The sequence below is a fragment of the Toxorhynchites rutilus genome, chromosome 1 (genome assembly GCF_029784135.1).
Source record: "Toxorhynchites rutilus septentrionalis strain SRP chromosome 1, ASM2978413v1, whole genome shotgun sequence".
Taxonomy (NCBI): Eukaryota; Metazoa; Arthropoda; class Insecta; order Diptera; family Culicidae; genus Toxorhynchites; species Toxorhynchites rutilus.
Window position 1 is genome coordinate 35,807,366 of NC_073744.1, and position 24,110 is coordinate 35,831,475.

At 38.2% G+C, this 24,110-nt stretch overlaps 2 protein-coding genes across 3 annotated transcripts in view; one reads left to right on the forward strand and one right to left on the reverse strand.

Annotated features, from left to right (window-relative positions):
- LOC129763531 (fatty-acid amide hydrolase 2-like) overlaps positions 1 to 12,059 on the reverse strand; it is a 33,300-nt gene extending 21,241 nt beyond the window's left edge. The window contains exon 1 of the mRNA XM_055762688.1: positions 11,132 to 12,059. Within this exon, the coding sequence (XP_055618663.1) occupies positions 11,132 to 11,305 (174 nt within the window). The 5' untranslated portion in view covers positions 11,306 to 12,059. The remainder of the gene's footprint in view (positions 1 to 11,131) is intronic.
- Positions 12,060 to 12,115: 56 nt separating this feature from the next.
- LOC129763535 (adenylosuccinate lyase) overlaps positions 12,116 to 24,110 on the forward strand; it is a 32,779-nt gene continuing 20,784 nt past the window's right edge. Inside the window, exon 1 of one of the 2 annotated variants that reach the window (XM_055762702.1) lies at positions 12,116 to 12,211. The gene's annotated coding sequence lies outside the window, so the exon portion shown is untranslated. Of the gene's footprint in view, positions 12,212 to 12,245; positions 12,372 to 24,110 lie in introns of those variants that run through there. The other variant, XM_055762712.1, reaches the window with a different exon arrangement.

The window sequence follows — 24,110 nt, forward strand, 5'->3', positions numbered from 1 at the left end:
AGAGCTAATTTTAAAAAAAAATTCTCTTATTTGTGTACTTTTTTAATATTCTCGGAATTTCGGTATTCTCGATATTCTAATTTTTTTGCTGCGGGTGATTGAACGGAGTTCCAATCTGGATAATCGAACCCTGAATGAAATCGATACAAACAGAATCAATTTATGGCATTCAAGCTGTACGCCGTTTGATCGATTTTCGCGGTTTATAGATGGCAATAACAATTTTGTGTGCGCAAGTCAGAGGAATCTATTTATGTCCCGCAAAGGTACACCGATTACGAATTAATATTTTGCATGAGTGGCTCTTTTTTTGAGATTCGCACGTGTTTAATTACAATATAAAGGAAACTAACATTGAACCTACACTCTGTTCAATTTCTATAAGACCAGGTGATGATCTTGCTGCTTTGTGTCATTGTAAACAAATAATGCTTTAATTTATATTGTAGTGTGTAGGTATTGGTGACTACCGTACACTGCATGATTTCCATATGTTTGTGTGCAAACGCTGAGCGTAAACGAATGTTTTCGTATTTCAAACGGTCAAGTTTCTATAAGACCAGTTACATTTTCCGTTGTTTTAGTTGTTCTGATAAATTAAATCTGCAAAATTCCGAAGGGAAAAATCCTCACGGAGGGAGAAGAAAGACAAATCGATGCATTTCACCAAGAAAATGTTGGTATCAGAGAAATTTCTCGTCGGATTGGACGATCCCATCAAGTAGTGCTCAATTATTTGGCGAATCCTCAAGGATACGGTAAGAAAGAGAGAGCTCCACGCAAATCGAAGCTCTCTAACCGGGATAAGCGGGAAATAGCTAGAACAGGTTCGAATACCTCACAATCGCATGTGCAAATAAAGCAATATTTCAACTACTTAACTGCTCGGGTGACAATTCGTCAAATTATGGAGCAAAATTTACATTTTGCTATATACCATAACGAAAAGTTCTTCAATGTATAGGTTATATTCACTGACGAAAAAAGGTTTTGGCTTGATTTTACAGATGAAGGAACAGTATTTCTCAATCAGGAATATTGGTGGAGGTTTGTGCATGGTTTGGGCAGGATTCTATGCAACCGGAAAGCTCAAGATAGCTTTTACATCATTCAAGGATTACACACATGTTCTGGAATCCTCTTTCCTACCGTTTTTGCGTGGATATCGTCACACAAAATTGACATCCCATCAAAACAGTGCTACTATTCATACCAGCAAGAAAACTAAGCAATGGATTAAGGACCAAAAACCTGATTTTTTAAACTGGCCGGCTCGCTCTCTCGACATGAATCCTGTTGAAAATCTTAGGGGAGATCCTTGAACTTTGAAGTTGGCTTATAGAAACTGGACAGCTGAAATTATGATAATTAAGCACAGTAAATAAACAAACAACTCTTTTGAACGAAATTGACGTTAAATATATTTTCTTCTAAGTATTCAACAATGTATGAATGTATCTTGTTGAAATTTTAAATGTTTGTGTTGCAACGGAATAGAATCAGGGTGGTCTTATAGAAGTTGGACAGAGTGTAGCTCTCATAACCGATAGACGGAGTGTTGAAGAGTTCGAATAATATCTAGTATGAAACATAGATTAAATGGACCGTTCTAAAGTCTGTTTCAGTTAATTTTTGGCGGCTGTTTTTAGTTACAGCAGCGCCTCTAGTTGTCGTGCCAAGAAACTAATGACAACGTTTTGATCTGGATTGATTGTTTACTTAGTGGTAAAAATTTCATCAGTATTGATACACGCGTTGAAAGTTATCGAAGATGGAACGCGTGAGCTGTGAACAAATTCTGCACATTTACCAATCACCAAAGCTCTGAAATGTCCAAAATCGACTGTAAATACCGTGCTCAAACGCTACCGGGAACATCGACTTTGGATCGTGTCAGCAAACATCCGAACAAGACGCTGAAGCAGAATCTAGTTGCCACAAACCGTGTAGAGAAATTGTACGGTTAGGTATAACGGATGTATTTTGATGGATGATGAAACATGTAAAAATTGGCTTTGGACAAATCCTGGGTTGAAAATATCACCTTGCTAAACGAAAAGGGGATGCGCTGGGTAGTTGATGATTTGATAAGGCATCTGGTGTTGTGGAAAGAAAACAGAGGTGTTCATCACTGGAGCAACTATGAATAGATAACTTTACAAGGAAAAGTGTCTTCAGAAGTTAATTCTTCCGTTCGTTTGATCACACTGAAGTTCTATAAAATTCTGGCCCCACTTATTCAGCTACTATTATAACCGGGATATCGTAGAATGGTATAAACAGAATAGTATTGATTTCACAGAAAAAAGTGTGAATTCATCAAATTGTCCAGATTTTCGAGCTATCGCAGATTGGCAAAATAATTGAAAAACCATCTGATATTCTTATATATTTAAAAAAACATATAAGACATATACATTATACTTAATCCGCCATGGAGATTTTATGGTGCGTTCAAATTCTAAATGGAATTTAAATAGTGGTAGCTTGCATATCCGCCCAGAATAGGGTGTAAAGGTTCACGTTTCAGTCCACAACTGCAGATCGCTCGTCAGACAATGTTTCAGGAATTCTGTTAGGTTATGCCTTTTTCATGCATGCAACGTGATCTGAAGCATTCCTTTTCGAGAATTCAGTGCAAATACATAGTTTTGTATGCGGTCAATAAAGTTTGTTATTGTCGTTTCCGGAGCACTATCTGGTAGAAGAAACGGAGTCGCGTGTACATGCGTATAATTCAATGAAGCGATATTAATATCGGTACCGGTAAGTTTCTTCGTTTTTTTTTTCAAAAATTAATGCTTTAGGCCTTGTTTTCACTGCAGCAGGGCGTCAGCGTGGCTTGGGCGGGGCGTGTGACACTTATGATTAATCGTGTGTGTTCTTATCGATGCGTTCACACCAGGCTGACGTGTCGTGAGCGTGGTTTTGACGTGTGGCTGGCGTGCAAACGAAAACACTTCACGCCGGCGATATTTGTTCTTCTCCGCTTCTCTCTAGCATATGTTTGTTTGTAGTAGTGACATAATTTTAAAAATTTTGATTTTGTTTCATTTTTTACGTTTTTCACCCTCCGTGTTTATAGCCGGATACGTCCAACGATGATGGAATATTGAAAAATGAACCAAATTTCATTCTTTCATTCAAAAACACACATTGACAATTTTCATAGAACATGCCGAAGACACACCGCTGGCACTGTGTAATGTGAGTGATTGAAAATATCGTGGCGAGAAGTGAACACGCCCCGCTCACGCCACGTTGACGCCCCGCTGTAATGAGAACATGGCCTTATTCTGCAAAAATGGTTACAAATTTAATATTCAAGGTATTGCCCATCGCTTATCACAACTTTTTCCCATCTTTCTGGTAATTTACGGATCTCTTTGCGGAAATAATCGGCCGGTTTGTCGGCTAACCACGACCGGTTTCGCGACATGCGGCCGAGTATTGTCGTGCTGCAAAATCACTTTATGGTTTCGATTCGAGTTTGGTTGATATTACTTAATGGGAAGTGTGCGAAAACGATAATTTTCTTCACACTGTTTCGCAAAATTATTGATTTTCGGGCGAGGAGTGAGGGAGGGAGATGAAAGAAATGAGCGCCATTGTGGCAGCCATTTGTTTCTAGCTTCCACCTTCACCTTAAAGGTTAAAACATTCTAATTCAGCTTTCTTCCGCGCATTTTGGACGTAGGATTTGCGAAACATTCGCCTTTTTCGACACCTCCCTCGATGACTCCTTTTTTTTTATCCCATTTATTTATTTGAGGCTCATTAGCATTTTAGCTGTAACAGAGCCGAATTTTAATCGTGTACATGTCACATGATTATCATATCTATAATTAGCACATTACACACAGTTGCCATTCGCCAGTATTCCTTCTATACCATTACATATGGTACATTCACACAATAGCCATTTAGGCGTAAGAGTTTTCTATCTGTTCTTCCATTATCCAGTTAGACCGGACAACGGAGACAGTTGATTGATCATTGTTGAGTTATTTATAGAACAGCAGCCCGATGTGTCTTGCAGAGCAGAGCAGTTGTATGGATGAATCGATCTTATTTCGACCGTGGATCGACCATCGCTGATGATTGTTGCTTCTGATCAGCACACGATTATAGGATAAGAACTTCGTAACAGGAAATAATTGGTTGTATTTGGTTGTTTTGTTTCGATTTTGACTTTTTTTCCCAACACAAAATATTGGGTTGCCCGATAAGATAGATAGATGGCATTAAAAGTGTTTGAATGTCTTATGTCAATGTTATGATTTGTTTTCATCTGACGTTTGTAAGTTGTCTCTTTTAGAATACATAAGAAGCAAATTGCACACGTTTTATCGAAAATAGTTTGGCGTCAGTTTTAATATGCAGTCCACAAACGAGCATTTTCGTCATATTTCAGAACAATCAATTTCAAACACGTTTCTCTCGATACTAGTTACTACAAATTAGCTTACACGATATCTGAAGTTCTACTGAACCGATTTATATCGAATTTACATGAATACAATCTGTAGATGCATACAGATCTATCACATGAACTAATCAAAAATCATATTTTTTGAATTTCACTATTTAAAAAAAATCGGCAACCGTAAAACACGTTTCAAACAGCATTTTGTTCCTTCAATAGGTCGCCAAATTGTCAAAAAAACATATTTTCGCTTGCTGCTTCAGAGTCTGTTTGATTTTCTTGTTTCAGATAACCAGAAGGGCTGAAATCATATACACCAAAAACTTTTTTTAACCTCCCACTTCTTCAGCTTGTAACTATTATAATTATGAACATTTTTCCCTGAATAATTGTTGATTTATTGTTAAAAGATAGATGAACAAATAATTATATGATGCATAATAGGTTTCATTTTGTCGGAGCTCGGAAAAGCGTCCGAAATTCGCGCTTCTGACAGTAGCCCCCTTAATAAAGCGTAGGGGAAGTGGGGGCATAGTGGTCACCCTAAGGAATGTGTCCATTTCCAGCGTCCACATATCGCTTCAATCCTCGTTTTTCGAAGGATATTATAGTTTAACTCATTGTTGTTCAAGATAGCAAACGACTTTGAATATAAGAAATAAAAATAGCACATTTTTCATCAATAGAAAAAGTGTTGAAAAATCGAACTTTTTGCAGGCAAAGTGGCACATGCACATATTATGCTAAATGAGATAGATTTATCCATTTTTCTTATCCAAATTTGTTTAAATCATTATTGGAATAATAAGCACATTAATGGAATATGAAAGGCCTATTCACTGAGAGTAGTAATTAAAATTTTCTTATGCATACAAAAACGTAATATGGGACGCATAACGTTCCGCATAATGAAGCTTGGTTTAGTTGGTGTGGCATATATTTCCAATGTCAAAGCCACAAAAGGGACCAATGCAAGAGCAGAATGTGATATGGTATATCAGCTTTAGTAAACAGAACATTCTAAGCTTATACACCACTGACCACATTACGCCCAAATACCAAAGTAATTTCTATGCGAATTAATTGCTGAGATATAATAGAATATCTGTTTACTTATCCTAGAATATGAGAACAGTGGTCCAAACTTATGATTTGTCCAAGATATCAGATTGAATAAACTAAATTTCACTAGAAACTCCTTAGATACGATGTGCACAGAACTACGGCCGAATGGTTTTCGAGAGAGCGATTTTTGTTTTTATTTATATTTTGATACGCGACAGCTCTACTGAAGTACAGGGTGACTCAAAAGTCATGAAACTCATCGAACATGAGATAACCATCAATATGGCATCTATTGTCAATAGTTATACTACCAAACAAGCAGATGTGTGGGGTATACAACTCAAACACAATGAATACGTTTTTTTTTTTGAAGCGAATAATTGCTGGCGATGAAAAATGGTTTGTTTACAATAATGTCAATCGAAAACGATCATGGTCCATGATGAACCACCACAAACCACCTAGAAAGCTGATATCCACCAAAAGATGAAGTGGTATTTTTGGGGCTGCTTTCAATGAATCAAATGATCAATACGGAAGACTAATGTCAGCAACTGGACAAACTGAACGCAGCGATTATCGAAAAACAAAGACCGATTGACTAATTCTGGAATTGTAAAGGAATCAACTTCCACCAGGACAACGCCAGACCACATACATCATATGGTCACTCACCAAACATTAATGGAACTTGGATGGTAAAACTTTTAAAATCGCTCTTGAATCAGTTATTTGCCGATAAAAACCAAAAGTTCTACGAGCGTGGAATTATGAAGTTGCCAGAAAGATCGCAAAAGGCCATCGAACAAAATGGAAATTATATGATTGATTAAAGCTCATGTTTGTACAAAAAAAAGTCTTTCATTTGTAATGAAAAATCGGCAATTACTTTAATCGAGTAACCCGAAAACACACACCATAATATTTTCAAGATATTCTAGGTAAAACTTTTTTTTTCCTTCAGTGGCTATCAATGAGGTACATATAGAGGTGGAACAGTAGGCGAAGTGTATCTGTATTAGCAAGCAAAATATCGTGTCGTAATTATTTGCATTCAATATGGAATGTATATGAAAGAAACAAAACAATGTTGAAAGTACTCACGGTTGCATGATCATTTGAGCCAAAATTCTCATGAATTATTAAACTGGTTGTTTTTAAACAGAATACATTTATATCGTGGCTTATTTCGATTATTCATGTGGTAAAAAGGTCTAGAGAGCAGTCGTATGCTTGGTTCTCGAAAGCAGTAAAATTTTCACTGAAATTTTGATTAATTGGCGATTATTATCTCACAACATACACACCGACACTGAGAGCCTTCGAAACATCAATTTCATAACGGTAAAATAATGAAACTTCGTTTGTTTCTATGAACGTGGAGGAGTGAAAATTGCACTTGGAAATATCACCTTTATCTGTCTTTTTCGACGTGATTTCACAAATATTCACTCCACGCTATCACATTAGCCTCATATTCAGCGGGAGCTCTACAAAAATGTACGTCTTTAATTGATAATTTACTTCCTGAAAATAGCATTTTTACATGGATGCGGTGGGCAATCAAATATAAACACAACGACTGACGTCACTATTTGCGAAATAGTTATGGCAGCGCATGCTATGTCGCTCGAAACTCGACCATCTTCATTACCTTTTTTCCAGGACATTGAGTGGCTATGTAACGTATCCTTGTAATATTTGCAGCTTCTCATGAACACTGAATTGACTCTCCATTGCTGTGTACTTCTAGTGAATTGTAATTTTTGAGTAACCTAAAAAAATGCCAAAAATTCCAATGTGACAATGCCACGACCTGCACGGAAATCAAACCCAAAGCTCCGTTAACAAGTTAGTTTCCGTTCCATACTAATTTAAACGCATAATTTATCTGCTCTTGGCATTATTTTCTGTATACTGTTCTGAATCATATTTCGTACGCTTAAGGCATATGATGCACAAAACAGATCTCAATTTTATGCACAGGTATTATTTGGTTGATATTTTTAATAAATTAGTTCAATTTGCTTTTAAGCTTTCTACTTTGGTACCTATTCGATTGAAAACATAAAAAAAAATCATCGAATAAAATGCTTTTCAATAAAACATTGAAGTAGCAGTGACGATTTTTTACTCGATGATCAATGAAATTATAGAGGAGGAAATACCAACTAGACGAAAAAGGAAAAATATAAACACAAAGTATCCGATTTGGTTTAATCAAAATCTAAAAAATAAAAAAAACAGAAGGCACATATAATTTATAAGAAATACAAATCTGACGCTAATCTCGAAAAATATCTGAACATTTGCGAACAGCTCAACTCAACTGTTAAAATCGCTTTTGAAGATTACAACTTAAAAACAGAGTCGGACATAAAGTCTAACCCGAAAAGTTTCTTTAATTACATAAAAACAAAATTAAAAAGCAATGGTTTTCCATCACGTATGTACCTTGACGATACCGTGGGGAATGACCCAGAAAAAAAATTGCAACCTCTTTGCAACATTTTTTCAAGAAGTTTATATTGAAACAGCTGAGGAGGACCGAGATCGTGATTTCTTTGCATTTCTTCCAGAATTTCCATGTGATGTTGGAGTCAGAAAACTAACTTACATTGAAATTATTGACGCATTAAATAAGCTTGATGTCTCAAAAGGGCCAGGTCCTGACGGAATTCCACTGGTTTTTATAAAAAATTTGGCATCTGAATTAACTCATCCACTTTTATGGCTTTTCAAAAAGTCATTGGAATCAGAAAGGTTCCCAAAAATATGGAAAAACTCTTTCCTTGTACCTATATTCAAATCCGGTAATAGAACCGATGTAAGAAATTGTCGTGGAGTAGCAATTATTTCTTGCATTCCAAAACTCTTTGAAGCCATAATAAACCAAAAACTTTTTCAACAACTAAAGACACGGATTACGAATGAGCAACACGGTTTTTCAAGGGACGATCAACAACAACAACAAATTTGCTGGAATTTGTCACATTCACTTTGAACACAATGGATAATGGTAATCAAATTGAAGCTCTATACACTGCCTTTAGTAAGGCTTTCGATCGTGTTGATATACCATTACTGCTTCTTAAACTTCAAAAAATAGGGATAGAAGTCAAGCTATTGAAATAGCTAGAATCATATTTGACTGACCGCACGCAAGTAGTAAGGTTTAATGGGAAAATTTCAAAACCAATATTTGTTACATCCGGAGTTCCTCAAGGCTCTCATTTGGGGCCACTTTTTGTATGTTTGAATGTTTGTTGGGTTGTCTCACATTAATAGAAAATTGACCCCGTTCCTGTTGAATGATTGATCTGAAATTTGGAACATACATTTCATTCTACTGTCATTATAAAACTCCGTGTTCCATGTTCTTTAAAAAATCAATGTGGCCGTCGCTAAAAATGGCTGAATGGCTTGACTTTGAGAATACACTACACTATGAACAACATAAATTCGAAAAGGTCGCCGCCACAAAATGGTCGACTATGTATTTTTTGCAATCCCCTCAATATTGGTATCAAATGAAATGATTTGACTAATAGAATACAGTACAGGTCGGACTCGATTATATACAGACTCGATTATATATAATTTTGGACTCAATTATATTCAGTTTGGAATTTTTTTTTTTTGTATTTCAAATATGCCCTTTTTCATGAAGAAATGTAACCTTTCAACGTTAAGGTGAAGTTTAAGTGGCTATTACATGTACAGTAGAGTAAAAATCGTGATTTTTGAAGATTTTGCTTGAATTTTCACCAGGAATTGTTTATATCGATTTTGCAGCCAAATTAAGAAAGATAGAAGTTGTGCGTTAAAGAACAAATTGTGGAGCGGTTAAAGAACTTTATTTTAATTGATAGAAACAATCTATTTTAATATAAATTTTTAGGATAAAATTAATAATAACACATTAAAAATTATTAACTTTGAAGTGTTTCACTTCCAAAATGTTATAAAAATTCACTAATTTAGTTGTTCCACTACTATATCCTGTATTAAATTTTCTCATCTTTCAAATGAAAGCATCAGAATCGTCTTCTGTAGCGTACTTTTTAATGTAGAGCCAGTTTGAGGTCCGAAACAAAAAAAAAGTTATGTAACTCTATCATTGTTGAAATTCGAACATATGCGTAGGATGATTTTGTTCATCAAAAATGATCGTCTGAGAATCCCCTGAGAGAATCTGGATAAATTATTTTTTTTCATGTGAGAAAGGTGTTTTCTGACTTTAAGGGGATGAATCAAAAATCAAATTCCTCTTTCATTTTCAAAAAACGAAAAATACATGCAAAAAAACATAAAGAAAAAAAAAATGTTTTGACTCGATTATCCGGAGTGAAAAAAAAAATCAATACTCCGGATAATCGAGTCCGACCTGTAGTTAAATTTCACTATAAAATTTGGGCGGCATATTTAGTCTATGCTGGTTTAACGAAATAAATAAATAAATAAATAAATAAATAAAAATTTGTTGATTATGTAACTTATTAAAATCGTCTTTTGAATTAAACGAATAAATTATCCAGCCAACTCTCTTTAGTTTTTTTTAGTTTTAAGCAGTATTAAGAATGTATTGGTCTACAATTTTGATTGACGACAATAAAATAATAACAAATCAAGCGAATAAGAAACAGATTTCGGACACTATTTATTAAAAAAATCAAATTTCGGACAGATTGAATTCAAATTTCGGACACTTTATTTTGTAATTTTTTGAACGAAAATTACATTACACTTGATTATGTTTTATAGTCAACTGCGAAACCCTTACCAAGCAATCACAGTAACCTGATAACGATGATGAGAACTGATGAAATACGAGAGAAATTTGAATATTGATGAAGTGGTAAATTCTACGTGCTCACGCTAAGCAAACGTCAAACACAAACAATAATGAGTGGATTTTGGATTTTGGATGGATTTTTTCCTACTGTGTGATAATTCAAATGTAATTCTCAAATGAAGTGATAGTGAAACCAAGGGATTACTCTAAAGAATCAATTGAGGGGCTTAGAATGCAAGGGGTGTAAGTGACTTGATCGATTTCTCTTCATCAACTTTTTCCTTAGTTAATAACTCAATTGCAAAAACGTTCCAATTTAAGTTTGCTATAGAATCTGATAGGTGAGGTTCTGACCTATCTTCCACTTTGTCAAATACAGCTGGGAATGTATTTGAGGCTAAGCTATGACCTAAAGAGAGAGTCAATGTAGAGATATCGATCAAATCACTTACACCCCTTTCATTCTAATTGTGATATGAATTTCATAGTAATATCATCAGTGCATTAGGCGTTTCAAGGTATTAGAACAAAGTGTCCGAAATTTGATGTTGTCCGAAATATGATTCTCGTATTATTTCACCCTAAGTAGATTATTTACAATGCACATTAGACGCATAAACGCGGTGAATTCTATGAAGCGTGTCCACAATATTACGGAGTGCGTATGTTGACAATAATTGTTACGTTATCTTAGGCACCTCATCGCTGATAAAATAATCTAGATAAGAGGATGTCTGGTAACGTGTAAAAAACATTCGTTCAGTATGTTTTATTCCGGACATTCGCACACTATGTACAATGCGTCTCCACGAGTCCATATTTGGCTAAATGGCCCCCACTGTTACCTCCTTGTTTCTGATCCGCTCTGCCAGATCAACCGCGGGTATCTCCAGCATTTCGTTGCGTATCTGCGGGAAGGCAGTTTTCCTCCGGGACCCTCCAACGAACTTAAACAATGGCGACAGCAGCACATTGGCTATCCTCAGCAGGATTCCTAGCACTCGTAACCAGATTAACATTTTCGATTTTTTTTTCACCTGTCTGTATTTCGTGTGTACTAGGACATCAAACTAATTGGTATTCGGGAGCTGAGCACTTTATGAAACCAGTCACATTCACTCTCTTTCGCACTTTCGCATTGATGGCAAATTATCATCTAACGACAACTAGATGTTACTACATCGCACAACTGTATGATACTACTAAACAGAACCGACACTGGTTTATTTGGGGAACCCAACGTTCGGTCTTTAATCTTCAAGAATTTCTTCTTCGATCAAACTTGTTCCGCCAACGTTTGTCTTCTAATAGTTGTTCTCCTTTAGAAAACCCTTATTTTGGCTTAGCACTCGAATGGAACTGGATCTTCAACTAGTATTTTTTAAAAACACTGCGCGTATGTAGATTAAGCTTTACTTCGTATCTATTACACTCGACTTTCGCAGTGACACACGGTATGGCCGGGCGAGATTTCCTCCTTCTGTTACCATGAACTATCACGGTGCTCTACCCAATGTCGGACACACGATGCGCGCGAAGGGTCAGCCGGTCAAGAAAAGAATCGGAACCGAATTGTTTGCAGTCCAGCAGCACACTGACTGAGCGCGCCACTGCACAAGGAGGCAAAATACACACTCGAAACTCGCAACAGGAAAAAAAAACACCAACAACAAATGTTCTCGACGATCAAGAGGCAGGCACTCTCTAGCCCGCAAGCGCGCGGTGGGAAGCGCGAGTTACATCCAATTAGTGATGCGGAACCAAGCGATTGTGCACTGAAACATCGCGCTCAGTAGGTACTGGGTGCGTTGTTGTTGCCGATCAATTGAGGCTACTTATTTATTATAACACATCGGGATGATTCCATTATCGGCGTGATAAGAAAGTGGCGGCGGCAGAAGTGATTGGCTGGAATTCATTGCCGGGTGCGTGTGTATGTGTGTGTGTGTGGTAGTGGACGCACATATTTCCATATTCGGCGAGGAATGCGAATCGATGAAAGCGTCCTCCGCTTGGGAGGTGGGAGTGTTGTCTTGGCACTGCCCATCCAATATATGTAGCACTCTGAATACGTTTTCTAATAAGGTAATGAAAAGATTCCAATTCGTCCTATATAGAATTCAATCGTAAAGCACGGTTTACTTCAAAATTTTACAAAATCGGAAAATTGGAATGTTGATTACGCACCCGAAAAATCATTCTTTTTTTTGCATGAGTAAAAATTTTCTAAGTTTTGATTATATATGTCAAGAAAGTATATTCCAATTTTAATCATAATAAATTTACAATTTTAATCATAATAAATTTACATATGACATTTTTAAGTGATACAATATAGAATTTTCAGTCTTTGTTTTGTTTTTTTGACGTAGAACTACGTCTTTCATTAAGGGTGCCAAATCAGAAAACAGGTCACGTTTTTATGAAATAAAGTTGACGTTAATAACTATTTTTGCCGCGAACGAATTTTGGCGATTTACATACCAAACGAATCGGAAATTCCCTAAGATTTGTTTGATATGCTATACATCACAATCCCATAGTCTGTATATGGTTTTAATTGATGAAAATAGGAAGCATTCCCATTTCCTCATACATTTATTCTGTCCATTTGTGTGATTTCCCGAACAAAGCTGTCTATAACGGGCAGCTTATCGACGAGCAACGAAGTGAAAATCGTAAGATTTAAAGTCCCCGTGAACAAAGGAAAAGAATAAGAATGAAGGGGAATATTTGCCTAGCGTATAAACAGTGAATCTCGCAGAGGCAAACTTCCATTCTTCGTGAGGACACCGACTGGACAACACCGTTGCTGGGCGAACTGAACGGTGAGGGATCGAATGCCTTTCTCAAGGCAATGGCGGTGGAGGAGTAATACGAGGAAAAAGTAAAGTTTTCCAAAGGCCTTTTTGAAGGTTAGTAACGAATGAACTGAAGAAGTGTAAAGCCTACCATGTCTTAGTTTCGGATTGAGCTGTGGACGCGACCAAATTACTGACTCGCTGATGTCTCTAGCATTGCAATCATTGCATCAAACTGACGCCATTGCATTAAGGTTCTGAGCTACACAATTGTATGGGGAATCATCAAGCTAGGCTATCGTCAGCTCACCAAGAAAAGAGGGCGATCCTTCACGCTGGTCCTCTACGGTTAGGCGTAGTGGTGGTCCACTAGCCTGAATGGTGTGCCGGACAACCGGGAGTTCGTCGATGGAACAGTGTCCAAGATTTTCGATCGAACTCTTTAACAAACGTCCGTTACACATCACGCATCAATCCAAAAATGTCCCTTTTCGATGGCGGATCGCTCTTGATCGGTTCTTTTGGCGGGCGGCTAGGAATAGCCAGGCGGTCCACACATTGGCCACTCCTGCTCTAGACAAAGTGGTGACTAGTTTCCGTTTACACAATAAATATCATTGGAAGCGGGGACCGACATTGATATTGTGCAAAGCCTCTTGATGCTGGCTGAATGAAAGCGTAGCAAGAAAAATTCGGGGTTCAACGTGTTAAATAACAGGTAGCCCGCAGTGTTGCCTGGTTTGGCCATCCCTGGATTATATCATGACTGTGTGTGTGTTGGATCGATAAACACAAGAGTGGTGGGTTGCGGTTCACCTGTGGATGCTAGAAAAATTGAAACTTGTTTGCTGATGCTACTACTGCTATTGACTTTTTTAATGATGATACCTATGTCTTTGGGAGCCATTTTAAAAGTATTCATGATATTCCACGATTTACGTTCAAGTTATATGGATAAAATGGATAAATAAATAAATGGATAAAAACATATACGAGGGCAGTCCGATAAGTACTAAGCCTCATCGCCCGATGAAGCCAGTATCTCAACAGAGATTACTTATCGTGTAGCACATTCTCGTAAACGGCTACTGTCAAAATGTCAGCCGAATCGAACTCGTAGTTTTGTTTTGATCGTGCGTGGAAGCGGACGTGTCCGCGGATTTAAAAAAAAATGGAAAAAATGGATATTCCGCCGTCGCCACGGTCAAATTGGCCGAATTGCACTATGAACTGCTGCCCTATCTATCGTGTTCTCCAGATTTGGCCCGTGCGACTTTTTTTGTTTCCATCCGCTGGACAGAATTTTGAGTCGAATGAGGAGGCATCGCCGCCACAGAGGCCTACTTTGCAGACTTCGAGAAAACGTATATTTCAGAGGGATTAGAGAAGTCGGACCTCGCTGGATTGAGTGTATCGATCTAAAAGGAGACTATGTTGAGAATAAATCGCCACATTTCCAAAAATTTTGTTTTTTTTTGTAGGCTTAGTACTTATTGAACTGCCCTCGTACAACATAAACATATAGGTGCGCGGATGCGCTCTGAATGTTCGCTTTGTCATATGGTGAAGCTACTTTGGACCGAAACGATGTTTATCGGTGGTACAACATGTTCTCAATTGGCCGAACATGTTAGTATAAATTAGAAACAAGAGTCCCAACATAACGCCACGAAGAATCGAAAATCAAATACAGGTCGGACTCGATTATATGTGATTCGATTATATACAATTTTGGACTCGATTAGATACAGTTTGGATTTTTTTTATATATTTCAAATATGACTTATTTCAAGAACAAATGTAACCTTTCAAGTAAAGGTGTAATTTAAGTGGCTATTGCATGTCCAGTGAGTTAAAAATCGTGATATTGCCTCAATTTTCACCAGGAATTGTTTATATCGATAATGCAGCCAAATTAGAAAAGATAGAAGTTGGGTGCCAAAGAGCAAATTGTAGAGCGGTTAGAGAGCTTCAATTTAATTGATAGAAACCAACTAGTTTTGTATAACTTTTTAGGATAAAATTAATAATAAATTAAAATAATAATAAAATAATATATTATATAATAATAATAAAAAAGTCAAAGTCAAATGGAGCAAAACTGACCTAGAGGACCTTGAGAGGAGGATGAGGAAAGCATTCAAAGAGGCCGGAATGCACCATCCTCAATCGGCACTGGAGAGAGTTTCACTACCACGCAAAGAAGGGGGACTTGGAATCGTCGACATTTCTGCACTGTGTGTTGCCCAGGTACGACAACTGCGCGAGTACTTCGCAGAACGCGCCAACCAAAACGCGCTATACCGGGCTGTCTGCGCCGCTGACAGAGGATACAGCGCTCTGCACTTGGCGCAAGCGGAGTACCAACTAAACTGCAATCTGCAGACAGTGGAGGAGAAGATTGCAGCTTGGAAGCAGAAGGCAGTGCATGGTGCCCACCCCCATCAACTGGACCGGCCACACGTCGACAAGGCCGCATCTAATCTGTGGCTAACGCGTGGTGAACTCTCTTCAGTAGTAGAAGCCGACATGATAGCCATCCAGGACAGGATAATGCCGACGAGAAACTGCAGGCGGTACGTCTGGCATCAAGACGTTGATGACATTTGCCGGATGTGCCATCAACCAGGTGAAAACATAGAACACATTATGGGAGGCTGTCCCGTTTTGGCCAACGCAGCCTACACCGAGCGCCACAACAACGTGGCCCGTATTGTTCATCGACAACTGGCGCTCCAATGTGCTCTACTGGAAGACAACGTACCTAACTACCGGTACCTGCCTGCACCTGTCCTGGAAAATGACCGTTTCAAGCTGTACTGGGATCGTACTGTTCTGACCGACCTCTCGATCCACCACAACCGCCCAGATATAATGGTTTACGACAAGAGCGACCGCAAAGTCACCATCATCGATGTCGCTATTCCACTGAACCAGAATCTGGAGGAGACCCACGGTCGCAAAATCTGCAAGTACCGACCATTGGCCGTGGAGCTCAAGGAACTGTGGGGGCTAAGGGAGGTCCCAAGAATTGTTCCAGTCGTTCTCTCTGGAACTGGAATTATCCCGAAGACACTTCTGGAAGCGCTAAAGGTGTTGAACATCGAGAAGGAATTGGCCGGCATCCAAAAGTCGGTCATCCTTAGCACCTGCGCGATTGTCCGACAATTCCTCGGTCAGGACTAAAACAGCACGAGCATGCAGATACGTGCATTCCGCAGAGCCTAGTCCCCCTTTGGCATTCAGAAGCCCGGGGGCAGGTGAAAATTCTGGCTAGGTTCGCCTAGTTAAGAAGTGAGATAAGTCTTCGATAAAAAATTATTAACTTTTAAGGTTTTTACTTCAAATATGTTATTAAAATCCATTAATTCAGATGTTTCACTACTATATCCTGTACTAAATTTTTTCATCTTTGAAATGAAAGCAACAGAATCGTCTTTCGTAGCGTATTTTTTAATGTAGAGCCAGTTTGAGGCAACAAAGTCCGAAACAAAAAAAATCTATAATTCTGTCATTGTTGAAATTCGAACATAATTCCGTAGAAGGATTTTTCTCATCAAATATGATCGTCTATCGCCTCTTGAGAGAATCTGCATAAATTTTTTTTTGACGTAGGACTACGTCTAACCGGAAGATATAGGGGGTGAAATGGAAATCTAGGCACTGAACAAGTAGGAAAAAATGCAAGATTTGGAACGCTTATAACTCGAGCATTTCTCAATAGATCGCAAAGGTTTTTGCATCAATTGATAGGAAATATATCTACGCATCTATCATAACGAATAACATTTCATTTTTTCTTGAGATAAATAATTGAATAATTGTGAAATATCAAGCATTGTCCAAATACACTATGTGCCCATTTTTGATTGGTCCATTTTGTGCTCCTCAAATCGTACCGACCAAAACGGGCAACCAGAGCAGCAGCGAAATAGAATGAAGCACGATTGGAAAGGAAAAAGAAAAAAATGAGGGAAACATTGGTCGCAGTCTCACACATGCGTAATTCTCGAGCCAGCCAGTCAGCTTAAAAATCCCCTCTCCGCTGCCGTAACGATCATTCTCATCCGAACCGTACACCACATCGTTTCGCATCACCTCACATCAACAAACCAACACAAGCAGCCATGGTTGGATATGGCAAAGGAGGAAAAGTGAAGGGAAAGGCAAAATCCCGCTCGAACCTTGATCTGGAGTTCCCGCTCGTGTTGTTCTGGAGTTCCCCGCAAGGGTAGCTAGGTAGCTAGGTGCACCAGTCCACCTAGCCGGCGTTATATAGCTTCGGCCGCCGAAGTGATCGAGTTAGCTGGCAAAGCTGCTCGCGACGATAAGAAAACCTGCATTCGGAACAGAACACATTCGGTTCGGTGGACATCAAGACAACAGGCAGTTGCAGCGAGTGGCGAGTCGCAACGCAATCGCAAAACGGCATCAAGTAGCAGAACAAAAAAGTTTGTTCTTTATACAATTAATACAATCGAAATGGTTTTTTTCAAAACCACGAGTACTAAGTTTTCTAAATTGGAACCATTCCATAAAACAAGGCGCTTTTCAGGGCCATTAAACCTTCCAAAAAAGAGTTTAGGAAATAAAGTTCAATGCTTTCTAAAACATTATCCAAAATAATAATAAAACACAAATTGATGTTTTCATAATTTGTTTGCCAGGATTTGATGAGTATGTGAATTTGGCAGTTGTTCTGAGCTTATTGATAGTTAGGGACTTTCCTGATTATTCAATTTTCACCAATTCTTAAATTGTTTCCAGATTTAAAGTACAGTAATCTACAATTAGTTCGACATTTAGCTAATTGGACGGACATGTAATGCGACTTATTTAGTTGGACATTTTTGTAAACATAGAGATCCAAATTATGACCCCACATTGAAAGTCGACACTGTACCACTGTCATCGCAAATGTTCAATTACAGGTTAAAATTACCTCCAATCCGGCACTGAGTGGTGGTAATGCGACGTGCCATTGAATGTAATTTACTGTAAAATATGTCACAAGCTGGATGGAAAGAAATTTTCCAACTGTGAAAGCTGTGGCGAGTGACAACAAATCGCTAAACAGGAAGGTTTAGCCGAACAAGATGGGGATATCGAGTGATAACAAAACAATAAACTCTTTAGACTTTTTGTGATCCTGAAAAGGACCCTTTTTAGTCTGTATGTGAATCCAACGAGCGAACAAATCGTAATGAATGTATTTTTTTGCCATCGCTCCCTTTTAACGCTCATTCGTTCGTCTCGTTGGACCCGCCCCTTTGGCTGAGTCTGCCGATTTGTCTCTATCCTGTGAGTGTGTACCGCTAGAGTATAAAAGCTGTCCCCTTTGTATAGTCCTACGTCACTCCGGTTATGTCCCCGACATTACCCACCCGTCTTTTTTTCATATGAGAAAGGTGTTTTCTGACTTTAAGGGGATGAATCAAAAATCAAATTCATCTTTTATATTCAAAAAAAAAAATACATGCAAAAAAAAACTAATAAATTTGAATTATATGCAGGATTCGATTATATAAGGTAAAAAGAAATCAGAACCTGTATACATGTATATACCTGTATATAATCGAGTCCGCCCTGAATACGGCGGAAATTCAGAAGTAGTGATACTTTTTGAACGGACCTCGTAGAACACATCCCACATGCCACGGGTTCTACGCTAGCGCGAATCATTCGCAGCATGATGTGACGCGATGATAAGTGAACCCTGTCCTCTGCGCATGGCATTTAGGGCTGTTGCAACCATTCTGCATGCGACGATTTATGAATTGCTAGGCTCCATAGAAGACACTCATTTACCCATGCTACAGACAGACTCGTACAGGTCGTATCGACTCATTGCGTGAGTAACTTGCATTACAGCATTACTTCCTGCTTGGTGACTTTTATCTAATGCTACCTCTGTTGCAACTTGGCGGAGGTGAAGCGAGTCGATGGGGTATAGGTTGAATAACCCCATCCAGCAGCGATACTCGCTAGTATTAGCAGTGTATAGCCTATCTAACGCTCGTAGCCTGTTTGACTGCTTTGGAGACTTGTTTTGATAGTTTTTCATTCATGTTTTAGTGTTTGATGATTCACGTGTTTACGGGCATGAGATATATACATTTGTGTAGAATGAAAAGTTAACAGCTAAAGCTGTCCAGAACCATCATTCCGCATTTTTCGATCGCAAAAAAACTACAGATTGAAACACTTTCATTTGTCGCTATCCATCGAAATCTATAATTTGAAATCAAATTAATTTCTAGGAAACTAGCCGGGAAATCATAACTTTGCAGACAACAGCATCATTGCGTGGCTGCTATCGGTGAGATCCCATCATATCCGAGTTCTGAACTACGCACATTGAATCGGATCTATTGTCGACTGATAGTTTACGCAACCGCGGGAGAATGGTATATTTATCGCATCGTTTGTGCAATAAATATTTCCGTCCTACAATTGTGATGGAGTCTATTAGCTTTGTGCTCTATTCTTATTTCCGAATTGAACCATCGGAAAATGAGTTCTGTTAACACGTTGAGTTTCGTGTCGGTCCCTAGAAAAATGTTGATCACTGAGACTGACAGTTACAAAATAAAGAAATATAAAAAAAAATTGTTTTCGGATGTTCTACGATATGTAACTACTTTCTAGTCGAATATCTGACTGTTTTCTTTGTATACAATAAATTAGTGATGAAACGGATAGTTGTTTGGCCGGATACCGGATACCGGATATGGAGCAATGCGTTTGGCTACTGGTGTTCCATATACAAACGGAAAGTCTTACTGGTAGCTATGGCTTTGTAAGACGGCGTTTAGACGGAGTGTTCGAGACGAGATTACGGTGAGCCTAATCGCGACAACGTTTGCGTAAAAGCGCTTAAAATTCGCGGCTAACTTCGACACCGAGAACGACAAGTATTCCGACAGTATTCTTCCAAAGATGACGAGAAGCAAATGAACGTGTTATAGGTTCAACTGGTTTGTTCGATGTGAACGTATATTTCGTATACTTCTTTTGTGGCTGGTGGTCAAGCGCGGCAAAGAACTAAAGGTTGATAGTGCTGGACAAAGGCTATTGATTTGGTATCGTGTATCCTATTATCTGTTCAATTTGAGGCAATAAACTTTCAAGGTGGTGCACGAAATATTGGATTACATTTATTTTTAACTATGGTTTGAACACGGAGTTTACGTATGGATACAGATGGCATGCTAAATGAAGCATTAAACGCATCATGTGATACGAGATCTTCATTTTCAGGGCTACTTCCCATAGACGATCCCATCTTTAGAGATGTTGGATTTCAGTTTCTGAAAAAGGTTTGGTGGAAGACAAACCAGGATTATGTCGGCACGCTTGCTAAAGCTCGGTCGGACCTAGCTAAAGGATCGTATCCTAACTGGGCAATCAGTGAAACACAGATTTACGTGTGAAAGGCCGCCGTGTCCGACGGCGGGTCGGCAGCCAACTCAGATCGCATTATCTTGGTGGCTTGGACCGCCTCGATTCCTTATCCTCATTGAATGGGAACTTCGCCCCCATTTCATTGACCTCAGAATAGTCGAAAATATGATCATGGTTTGTCCACTGTTTTGAATGCTCTATTTAAGCGCACCTGTGTTAAATCAGGTATTCGAATGTTTCAAAACATCTAAATAAAATTGTCTCTTTCATGATTCACAGTAGCTTTATAGTATATTTTTACGGATTCACATGTTTTAATAGATTACAAAATCCACCTTCTATTGGTGTCAATGCGCCCCTCATTTGAGCTAACTTTCAGCCAATCACCAGATGATTATTTGGCACGTATTCAGACCTTTTGTGGATTATAGCACTTACAAATATTGTAAACATTATGATTGCACACCATTTGTATCATATTTACGTAGCTAAACCATATAATTAACGCATTTCGATGACCTCAATTCTGATCATGAGTTGTCCGAATCACTAATGTTGTTTTGTCCACACGATTTCTATGGCAACCGCTTGGCGCGCTGCAGTTTGTTTATTGTGTCCTGCGCATAGCAGAAATAAAGTTTTTCTGTGTTGAGTGTGTTGAGGTGAACCCTTCTGAAATACACAAGAAAAGGTAATATTCTGAAGAAAGCCTAAATTATGAATGGATAAATATGATGACAATTAATTCAAGCAATGATAAATGCAATATCTACTTGAAAATTCGAATTTTTTCATCAAAAAATTTTGATTTCTGAAAACGGGCAAACCATGATCATTTTTTGGACAATCTATAATCAGAGCTGGACAAACCATGATCATAATTTCTCTTTGAGGAAAATCGGTAAAAATCATAAAAATTTTAATAATTTCACGTCTACGGGATAATCGGTGACCGCTCGAAGCCAAACGGTGACTGCCTGCTAATAAGTACCGGAAGATGTGCCATTTTTACACAGCATGGTCATCCCGATCCGCACTCTTATCATTTTCATGTTTTTATACGGATGTCCCGATCCGCAAATATTTTTACTTCCGTTATACACAGCATGGTCGTCCCGATCCGCACTCTTATCATTATCATTTTTCTACACGGTTGTCCTGAGCCGTACTTGTTCTGCGCGATCGTCCTGATCCGCAAATAATTTTACTTCGATTTTTAAACAGCACGGTCGTCCCGATCCGCACTCTTATTATAAAACATTTATCTATTTTTACCTTGCTATATATTTTTTTAAATTTGTTTCTTTTCCTTTTGAGTAGCGCTCATTATTTATATACGACAAGTATCATGAGATTCAATTCGTGACTGCGATATAATAGGTATTAATGCAATGGATTTATAAGACTGATGTGCATCAGTACTTTTTTTTAATATCGCCTACTAAACATAGGAACATAATTTAAAAGAAAACATTTTGTTGTATTACCCTATAGCAACCAAAGTATTGAGCCGTATTAATTAAAAAATAAATCGTTGTTTCTGGCAACAAGTTTGCCCTTTTGCACACATACAAACTTTATTGAAAAAAAAACAAACAGACTTCAAACTAATTTCTACTTGGAATATTTCACACACGGTGGAAATCACACCAAATGCACTTTGGAAACGTGCAACTTTAGTGTCACTTAATTCCCACGCAGAACCCCTGAAAATATTTCGGTTCAAGGCGGTTTCCGATCCCGTTTAATTTCCAAATTGTGTGTCTCTGAGCGTCCGCGGGATAATCGGAGATCGCCCGAAACCGAACGGTGACTGCCTGCGGATAAGATGGGGACGATGTGCCGAGTGCCCAGCCCACCTAACCGCTAAACTGACGATGCCCGTGTTGCCAGTACTTCGTTGCGCTTCAGACTGGTGTTGATTAAAAGCTATCTGAACCAGGCCGTTTTGAAAATATTTTCTCAAACCATCAAACTGCCGCCTGCAAAGTTACAAATTAGCTTCCACATCAGTTTTGGAACCGCAGCTTTGGAGATGGGATTTTTCTTGGTTTGGGGAATATTTTCTCAAAAAGGCCTGGTTTAGGCTGCTTACCATCAACACGAATGAACAGTAAGATGAACAAAGAAGTACTTCAAAATCATTTACTGCTGTTTTTACAATGTGATAATTGAATAATTTGGCATCAATTCGTAAAATCGGGAAGGTCATGACATGGTTTGATGAACAAGGGCTTCAGATTCTGGACTGGCCAGCTTGTTTACCAGATCAAAACCCTATCAAGAACTCATGAGAAGTGATCGTACGAATAGTAGATGCAACTTACAAACAGTATGAGTTATTTGAAGAGCTTAAAAGAGCAGGATCATCTGCGTAGAACGAGATACACACTACAACATGACGCAACTTGGTCAAAACCACCACGAATGGGTTATTTGAACTGATTGGGAACTAAAGATGACCTAGGAATTAGAAACTTATTGTAATTCATGTGAAATTGACGGTAATTTTGTAAAGGAGTAGGAGTTTTTCCATCTGGTTCTATAGTTATGAAACAGTGGAATTTTAGTGTTTTAATGCTTCGCGCCTGAACACAACAACAAGGTTCAAATGGCCAGATGAAGATAGTTATTATATCCTACACTATGTACTTCAATTCAACCGACTTCTTACATATCTCTGGAATTTCAAAAAATATGAGTGGTTCTATAGTGGTGAAACGCAGTGTAGTACGGACCTTGCACCACGTGACTACCATTTGTCTCGATCTCTGCAGAAATCTCATGCTGGAAAAACGATAAAATAAAAATAAACAATTCAAAAATTGAACGGAAAACCTTGGATATTTTTTTTAATGATCCAATATGAAACTTATACATTGCATTGTTGTCACCAATGCCAACACATAATATTTTGAAATAATCACGAATAAATCATAAATTGGAATCATCTTCGTCCCACCTGACAGAAGACAGGAAAATTTCAACTGATCTTTTAAAAAATGGAACAGGGTGTAGTATCGATCCTGTAAGATCCTCAACAGTGAGTAATAGCCACCCGCTGAGCGACGTCGTAAATCTTCGTTGCATGTAGACACAAGTTGCAGTTTCTCGAGGGTATTCGCATAATTGTGGTTTAATGTTTCCACACGATCACAGTATCGTCGTTCTTTCTGTAAAAATAATTTTTAAATTGCTGGTTAACACGGAGCATGGAGCTAGCAATGCTGTTGATCAGCCGTGAAAATTTACATTTCTTTTGAAGAAAGAAAAGGAAAATTTAAGAAAAAATGAAATGTGAAGCATTCTGTAAAGAAGTAGCTGTCCGCAAACGCCTCGAAAAAATCTGCAATTGTATTTTTTCAACAAAAGTCTTCTTTTCATGGATTTTGGCATACAGTTTTATATCCAATTGAATCAATTGAGATCAGTTTTATTATTATTGATTAATTTTTGTGAGGAGTTTATTTTTCTCTCTACGTAAGTAACGAATGGAATTAAATGAGAAAAAATAACAGCTTCGAAACACAAGGGAATGAAAACAAAAAAAAAACTTTATACAACCAGTTGACCTTCTTTGCGTGATTTGCGGTCCACGCAATAAACGCTGCGTACAGGT